General features: G+C 46.0%; 1 protein-coding gene across 1 annotated transcript in view; it reads right to left on the bottom strand.

Moving 5' to 3' along the window:
* Window positions 1-9,289, bottom strand: part of MFSD9 (major facilitator superfamily domain containing 9) — an 11,484-nt gene that overhangs the window by 1,534 nt on the left and 661 nt on the right. Inside the window, exons 2-6 of the mRNA XM_010829866.1 lie at window positions 8,552-8,639; window positions 7,380-7,423; window positions 3,602-3,731; window positions 1,674-1,883; window positions 10-96 (exon numbers count right to left, since the gene is read on the bottom strand). Of these exons, the coding sequence (XP_010828168.1) occupies window positions 10-96; window positions 1,674-1,883; window positions 3,602-3,731; window positions 7,380-7,423; window positions 8,552-8,639 (559 nt within the window). The remainder of the gene's footprint in view (window positions 1-9; window positions 97-1,673; window positions 1,884-3,601; window positions 3,732-7,379; window positions 7,424-8,551; window positions 8,640-9,289) is intronic.

The following is a 9,289-nucleotide window of genomic DNA, read 5'->3' on the forward strand; positions in this document are numbered from 1 at the left end:
CTGTCTTTTCCCAAAGCGCCTGGTTCCTGCCCCGTGGCAAGTCATCCTCTGGACCGCTGAGTTTTACTTCACTCCATGGAAACAGCCAAACGAGACCTGTCAACACGGCACAAGATATGTTAGAGCCTCAGAGAATCCATGCAGGGCCTCCTCGGGGGGAACCACTACTCTGTTTTCCTGTATCAGTCCACTTACTAGGTGGCTTTTGAAACCTATTTTTAACCATTCCCACAGCTACTTAGGCTCCATTTTGATATCAGAATTCTGCTATTCACCTTAAGAAAGAAAATCAACTCTGAATATTCTTTGGAAGGACTGATGCTGAAGCTGAAGTTCCAATACTTTGGCTACCTGATGCGAAGAACTGACTCACTGGAAAAGACCCTGATGCTGGAAAAGACAGAAGGCAGGAGGAGAAGGGGACACAGGATGAGATGGTTGGAAGGCGTCACCGACTCGATGGATTTGAGTTTGAGTAAGCTCTGGGAGTCGGTGATGGACAGGGAAGACTGGAGTGCCGCAGTCCACAGGGTCACAACGAGCTGGACACGACTGAGCAAATGACCCTTTCTTTCACACTCAAACCTGCCCTTCTTGGACATCTTTCTGAATTCATCCCCGTGGTTTTCAGCCCTTCATCACCACGTGGACCGGTGCTGCTCAGACCTGCCTGGGGCTGTTCTCACCAACAACACTGATGCCTGTGGTTCCTCAAAACACAGTGTAAGTGGGCTGGGAGCTGAGGGACAACTGATTCATGCAGAAAACTAGCCACAGAGAACGTGGGCCTGTGAGGGCTTTTCATCTGTCCTCATCCTTGACAAAGGGCCTTGGACGTTTCACAGAATCTTGGTACAAGTGCAAAAGGACTCTTGTTGATGAACCAAGAGGAAGAGTGTAATTTAAATGATGAGAAAATTATCACAATCACAGCAACTAATGCTGACTGAATGCCCCTGTCCTTGTGGACTTTATTTTCTAACTGTGTACGTACTGGGGGAACAGAACATAAGAAAATAAATTGCTGATTTCAGAAGTGCTACCAAAAAATTGAGTTATTTTAGACAAGGATCAGGGAGGGCCAGTCTAAGGAAGCAAACATCTGAAAATTGAATGATCAGCCAAGAAACAGTCAGTATAGATACATGAAAAGAATACTGTAGGTGGAGGAAAGACTGGATTAGAGTCCTCCTGCGAGAAGAAGCTGACATTTGTGGGGGAGGCAGAGGGTGGCCGGCCCACACCAAGTGGGCGTGAGACAGACAGACAGACCCACAGGCACACACGTGACAGGAGCCACTGCGCGGCCCCCAGCAGGGCCGATGTGACCTGACTGTCCTCTGTGAGTAATGAGTCTGTCTATCCTAAGAAAGGGCTTCCCTGATGGCTTACGAGGTAAAGAATCCGCCTGCAGTGCAAGAACACAGGGGATGCGGGTTCGATTTCTCGGTCAGGAAGAGCCCCTGGAGAAGGAACGGCAACCCACTCAATATTCTTGCCTGGGAAATTCCATGGACAGAGGAGCCTGGTCCATGGAGTTGCAAAGAGTTAGATACAACTGAGCACGAACACAATACATTCTAAGGAAGACACTGTAATGAGAGAAAGTGGGTAAGACTGGTTGGGATAATCACATCAAGCAAACCACCTCCTCATGATTGATGTCAACTTACCAGCATTGAGAACGAAGACAGAAGAGCAGACGAAGGCCGTGAGATAAAACCCACCGTCCAGCTCAGCCAGATACCCGCCGACCACTGGGCCCAAGATGAAGCCCATGCTGGACGCCGTGTTGAACTGTCCCAGCACCCCCGGCCGTTCCTCCTCTGTGACCAGATCAGCGAGCAGGGCCCTTGAGATGGAGAGTGTGTGCTTAAAGATACCTGCGAGGTGACAAGAAACACGTCTGTGCATTTTCCAACCAAAAGCATCTCACTTGGGATCCTGAGCTTCATCTTGTCCCTGATGCGGTTCTGATCTCAGTTTTTCGTGACCCTCTAAGGTAACGGTCTCCACCCTCCAGGATCTAATGCCTAATGGTCTAAGGTGGAGTTGATGTAACAACAATAGAAATAAAGTACATTAGAAATGTGATGTGTTTAAATCACCCTGGATTCATCTTGTACCCCTAATGGAAAAGCTATCTTCCTGTCCCTGATGCCAGAAAGGTTGGGGACCTCTGTTGTAAGGCCTGTAGGTCCCATCCCACTGTGGCTGGACTCCTGGCCTGGCCCCAGACCCGAGTGGGCCACCTGCATCCGAACCAAGCCCCTGGAGCCCTCAGCTTGTCCACCTCCCACTAGGACATTCCAGGGTCTCCAGCCATGTCTGCGGTCCAAGTGCAGTTCATGGTGGTTTCTATGTAGAGACTGACCACTATTTGCTCCGTAAATGAACAATTCCCACATGCCTTCTGAAAGCCCAGCACTCACCATGACCCTGAGGATAACGGAAAGAACAGAGGGCAAGAAACCGAAATAAAACACACTCATCCCTGTCCTCACAGAGGCTACATATCATTTTACACACACACACAGACACAGGAGGGTGTTAAGTGCTATAAAGAGAAACAGAGCAGGGGTATGAGAGACTGAGAGCGACTAAAAGTATAAAACACTAGATATGGTCATCTAACCAATGCCAACTTTCTACCACAAGCAACTTGGGAGTCTGTTGCCAAACTGAAAGCTGTGACCTGCCTTATTGAGATGACAATGTATGTAACAACTTTACATCCCTCAAGCTTGAGTTGATACAACAGATGTGTGTCTCCATCTGCTGAACACCCACACACACTCACACGTGGATGGATGCTAAAGCCACAGGCTGTCCACCGTCCTGACCAACATATGGGGTCCTGGCTGCTGCTGCTGTCTCAATTTGAGGTCAGGAAGCCCAATTTCAAAACTATAAGCTCACCGAGGGAGAGAACTGCAACTGTGCTGCTGGCCGAAGACATGTAGGGAATTCCTACTGACCGGATGCAGAGAGAGGTGGACCGCAGCAGTCAGGTCCTATGACTGAGGCATGTGTGTTCATGATGAGGGGCGAAGAGGGCTCAAAGCTCTTTGAGTGCAAGGTCTGTAATCCCAGAGCAGTCAGAAGAGCCTGGTGGTGCCGAGTGCTTGATTGACAGCAGCTGCCGGTGTTACAGTCCTAACTGCTATCATCATGATAGGCTCTGCACATAAAGCCTAACCAGGGACTTCCCTGATGGTCCAGCGGTTAAGAATCCGCCTTGGAGTACAAGAGAGATGGGTTCAATCACTGGTCTGGGAAGACCCCACATGCTGCAGGGCAATTAAGCCCTAGAGCCCCAACTACTGAAGCCCACGCACTTTCGAGTCCATGCTCTGCCACAAGAGAAGCCACTGAGATCAGAAACCTGCACACCCCAGGCAGAGAACAGCCCCCATTCTCTGCAACTAGAGAGAGCCCGTGCAGAGAAAAAAAGACGCCGTGCAGCTAAAGATAAATAAATAAATATTAAAAAATAAAGTCTGATCAAAGAGGCGCTGCTAGGCAGGAACAGGCTCTCTCAATGCAGATGCATAAATTGATTGTTTCTGGACGGACACCCAGCCACAGGGTGAGAACTCACCCGCAGGGACTCTAGCCAGGGTGAACAGGAACACGTTGGTAGATGCTCCGAGCAGAAGGTAACCCAGGGCGCTGCACAGGATGCACACCAGTAAGGAAGACCGTCTTCCAACGACGTCGCTCCAGCAGCCCTGAGGAACGGGGGGCGGGGGAAAGTCTCTGACTCCTCGTAAAACCACCTGGCCACCCCGGAAACACCCCAACACGTGACCCCGTGGAAATCACAGGGGAACAGGGTTTAAGATCCATAGATCAATTCTGTTACACCCCTTGCCACATAAGTTATGTTCTCCGGCCTTTCCCATGTGGAATGGGAAAATACAACACAGTTTTGTTTTTTCAACAGCCTAAGATATCAAAGGAAGCATCTATGATGACCTAATAACAAAGAATGGCTGTGGAGATGGTGAAGGATAATTTCTAAAGCCTCATTTTGTCTTCATTCTCAATACTTTATGCAACTTAACTTCTTAGCAACTATATTCATGGTTTAGAAATTTAGAAAACACTGAAAAACAAAATGAATATAAAACCTCGTAATCCTGAATCTACATTTTTTTTTAACAGTCCCTTGAGACCTGATCATTTCTTCCCTTTATACTTTTTAAAAAACATTTATACATGTACTTTTGGCCGTGCTGGGTCTTCATTGCCGCACAGGCTTTTCTCCAGGTGCAGAGAGCAGGGGCTGCTCTCCAGTTGTAGTATACGGGTTTCATACTGTGGTATCATCTCTTGTTGCAGAGCACGGGCCCGAGGGCATGGGCTTCAGTAGCTGCAGTACAAGGCTCACGATCTGGGGCTCACAGGTTCCAGAGTACAGGCTCCACAGTTGCAGTGCACGGGCTTAGTCGCTCTGCGGCATGTGGGATCTTCCCAGAACAGGGCTTGAACCTGTGTCTCCGGCATCGGCTGGTGGATTCTTCATCACTGAGCCACCAGAGAAGCCCCCTTTGTTTTTAACAAAATGCTCATCCTATACATTCCATTTTGGAACATGCTTTTCCAATTAACAGTATATCTTGAACATCATTTCATGTTGTGAAAAAGTTGCTTTTATCTTTCCTCACTTTTCAACGGCTTTTTAGTAATTCTCTCCTCTTTCAACGTGGGAGAGGTCACTGGCCTCCCGTGTTCATAAAGCATGATGTAATCTGGCAGTCAACACCGTGGGCGAGGCTGTCTGGGTTCAGCTCCCAACTCTCGTCATTCCACATACGGCCCAAGCATCAGTCAATGTAATTACACATACAGGTGTATCTCTGAGGTCGGTTTCTCTACCATAAAGTCGGAGTAATCATATCTGCCTCAGCCACTCCTCTTCCCCATCGACACTTGCTACATGCTTTGAGTTAAAATGAATCATTAAAAACCCACAACTCCCAGACTGGTGGTTGAGACTCGTTATTATGAAGATTAAATGTAATAACGTGCTGAGAGTACAGCCTGACGTATCACAGATAATAAATGCTGGTCATTTTTATTAAAATACACATATGAAAAAAATATTAAACCTCCCATGATTTAGCAAACCTTTTCTTCGAAAATATTTATTTTTAAAATTAAAATGTTTTTATAAAACTTTTAATTAAAATATGTACTTACAAAAGTAGTGGTTAAAGAGGACACTTTAAGTAGGTATTCCTTTAACTGAAGGATGTCTAAGGAAGCTAAGCTAAGTCACTTCAGTCGTGTCCGACTCTGTGCGACCCCATAGACGGCAGCCCACCAGGCTTCGCCGTCCCTGGGATTCTCCAGGCAAGAACACTGGAGTGGGTTGCCATTTCCTTCTCCAATCCATGAAAGTGAAAAGTGAAAGTGAAGTCGCTCAGTCATGTCCGACTCCCAGCGACCCCATGGACTGCAGCCTACCAGGCTCCTCCATCCATGGGATTTTTCCAGGCAAGAGTACTGGAGTGGGGTGCCATTGCCTTCTCCAGTCTAAGGAAGGGTCTCATTAAATGACAGCTGAGATCTATGAAATGTGCTTTGTAAGCACTACTATCATAAAGCAAAGGATCAATCTGAAAAACAGGATTGGGCTGTGCCTGGCAATAAAAACTCATAAAGCGCTGCTGCGTTCCAGGTTCTCTGATAAAGGCTGCTGATAAACACACGTGAACAAATCAAGCCTTGTCTGTATCCTCAAGGAGGTCAGAGTCCAGTAGGAGAAAGGCATTTAACTGGTCTAGTATACACATGCATGTGAATGCTCAGTTGTGTATGACTCTTTGCCACCCCATGGACTGTAGCCCACCAGGCTCCTCTGTCCATGGGATTCTCCAGGCAAGAATACTGGAGTGGGTTGCCATGTCCTCCTCCAAAGGATCTTCCCGACCTAGGGATCAAAACTGTGTCTCCTACATTGGCAGGCGGATTCTTTACCAATGAACCGCCTGGGAAGCCAATATACACACACATATAAAATATTTTGGTATGGAGTTCCCAAAGACAACAGAAAAGATATTTACTAACATGTATCCCAGACTGTTCTCTAATGAGAAAGAATATGAAATATGACGTGCTGCCCTACAAGCAAATGTACTGGTTTCCTATACAGTTTGATACTTGCTATCTATTTACTTTTTTAGATCATTAAGGCAGTGGCAGATGGCATGGAGAGAAAAAGCACTGAAGAGTTTAGATGTTGAGATTAGATAACCTTGTCAAATGACTTAAACTTTTTAAGTTTTAATTTCCTCCTCAATAAAAGGCAGACTACTAACTACTTTCCTGGGTCATTTTAATTATTAAATGAGAATATGACTATTACTACTACGCCAATTTAAAGCATGAAACTGTAACTAAGATAAATCAGGGAGGAGCTGTTTAGTTATCTGAGAATTCATAATGGAATCTCACAGGATTGTTCTTTGATGTTAAAATAGATTTCACACATGAGCCACTCTGGGGAAGCACAGTGCTGTACAGCTGGTGCTCACTCGAGGTGAGACCAGTTATTTAGACCAAGGTCACAGCTGATCAGTCCCTGACTTCTCTGTTTGAACTGCATGAACCTCCGGAGGCCGAGGCCCCAGGACCAGTGTTATGTAGAGTGCAGACAGAATCAGTGAAGGATTCTGAATTTCAAGCCACTGCATGGTCAGAAGCAGGCCTGGTGGGGACTGCCGTGGAGGCCCAGTGGTTAAGACTCCAAGCTTCCAACACAGGGGGCACCAGTTTGATCTCTGGTCGGGAAACTAGGACCCCACACGCCCAAACAGCATGGCCAATAATAAAAGAAGAAGTGGGTGGGGTCGGCGAGATCAGCTCTGGGTCTTTCTACTTTCTGTGGTCAATGTCCAACCCATCACTGCCAGTGGCTCCTCTGTCTATACCCTTAAGTTTTATAACTGATAAGCCATGTCATTCAAAAGGCACAACTTCACATAGAATCCTAGGATCTGAATGGATTTGATGACTGTCAGTTACTTGAAACAAACAAGACTGGTCATAACGTCTGTTTGCATCCTCTTCTCCTAGTAAAAAAGGAATCCTGGGAAGAACATGTTATGATTTAAAAAGCAGGCACTCACTCTGACTCAACCAGGTCCTTTCAGATTCAGCCATCCAACCCCTTCAGGCCTATGTCTTCTCAGAGGTTGACTAAGGGAGAGAGATGACCAACACGTTTTTCTTGATCTAAGGACACTTAGGTCCTCGCCATCCACACACTTCCTTTTGGGTAAACCTCAATCCGTGATTTTTCTACAGCATGATGGATGGCCCTCAGAGGCATGGGGGCTTTTGGGATGTGCTGCCAGACGAAGAGAACTTACCACTAACGTGCTGGAAAAGAGTTGCAAAATGCCATAGGAGGAGCCTGCAAAAAACAAGTGACATCCGTAAAATAAGCTAGATTTGCCAAGAAGGTGGATAAAATTAATAGAAAACATTAGGAGAAAAAGACCATTTTAAAAAGGAAATGACCCCATACTTTTTTCAGATCGAAGAGTCAGGTCATACAATGTTTAGCACAGGTCTTCAGAGTAAAATTGAGGGAAAGCAGAAAAGAGACCGAAGGCCGAAGTCACCCTTAGGGATCTTGAGACAGTGCTTCTTACCCTGCAGGAGGCATGTACACAGGAGTAGAAATCTGAATCCCACAAAGTCTCGACCAAGTCTTAAAATGTTAACATTACCTCCTATGTCTCTAACATTTCAGTTTTATAAAATGCTTGCTTTGTAAAGAACTTACAAAGTTTTATGGAGTGCTTTCAGCTCCATCCTATCACAGAATACATTCCTTCTGCTCTTCAAAGACCCCTTCCCTCTGCTGGGTGGGCCAGTATAACTCAACATAAACTTTTCCAGGGAAATGCAAGCCATAGCATGGCTCAGGAGTTTCCAAATATTACGTACAAAATTCCCCCAACACGTCTACTCTTCTCATTTGTGAATGATCAAAGGCTGTGAGTTTTTAGTTTCTCACTAATTAGCAGAATCCTACCCCTACTGTTCCCTGGCTAAATTGACAACTTCTGAATGAAGATTCTATGCTGTACAGAGAGAGAAGCTCTCTAAGGTGTTCTGGTGGTGGTGAAGGAAGCCTGTAAGCAATCTGTTCCTCGTGGTGTGATTTCTGTAGATCATGTCTCTCTGGTCTCCCATTAGGTTACAGGTCCCTGTAGGCAGGCGTCAATACCTAACACTTATTAACAGGTATGACCAGAACCCCTGGAGAGACTCAGTAAGTTACCTGTGACGGCACTGGTGGGGCAGGGCATGGGGGTGAACTGTACCGGGAAACCTCTCTGAATATACGTAGTTCAAGAAAAGATGAATCACATTTGCTCCAGGGTCAGACTTTGAAATATTCTGAAAATTCATCTTATACCCTTTTCATTTTACCTTCATTTTACTTAGCTAAAAGACTGATTTGTTTCCAGGTACTCAGTTCAGGGGGCTTAAAATTCAGTGCTCTGAAAAGGTGCAGGATTAACCTACTCACCTACTATCCCAGCAACCGTTGGACTTGCTCCAAGAGACTTGACATGAACGCTCAGTAAAGGGACGACCATGCTCACACCAAACAAATCCTAAACAACAAATTGCTGCTTAATGCAAATTGGAAACAGAGGCCTGGGTATTTTCAAAGTGGAATCCTGATTATAAACTGATTTTTTTTTTAAGGACAATATCTAAATTTTTGAGCAAATAAGAACTCATAATTACATTCTACATTAAGATACACTCATCTGGTTAAAGGTATGGAGAAATCCATATACAGTGTGTTACAACCATTGCCATGACTCTCCAGTCTGGTGCCTGACTAAGGTTAGGGTGCTGAGCTCTCCTGAGCCAGGAGGGAAGCAGGAAGACATTCTCCTCCTCCAACCTCAATGCAAGGTGTTCAACAGTCTGTATAATGCATGCTTCTTAGCACAGTTGTATCTGACTCTTTGCGACCCCATGGAGCATAACCCTACAACGTTCTTTGTCCACGGAATTTTTCAGGCAAAAACGCTGGAATGGGCTGCCATTTCCTTCTCCAAGGGATCTTCCCCACCCAGGGATCAAACTCTAGCCTTTCAGGAATCCAAGGCGCATCTCCTGCATAGGCAGGCGGATTGTTTACCACTAGCGCCACCTGGAAAGCTCTGAAAATGTACCTAATTCTGCCCAAGCGGGGTTATCAACAGCGACTTTCCTACAGGGCCTAGTAAAAAGGGCCTGTGTGTTCCTACCA

This window comes from Bison bison, unplaced genomic scaffold, assembly GCF_000754665.1.
Source record: "Bison bison bison isolate TAMUID 2011002044 unplaced genomic scaffold, Bison_UMD1.0 scf7180017864508, whole genome shotgun sequence".
Taxonomy (NCBI): Eukaryota; Metazoa; Chordata; class Mammalia; order Artiodactyla; family Bovidae; genus Bison; species Bison bison.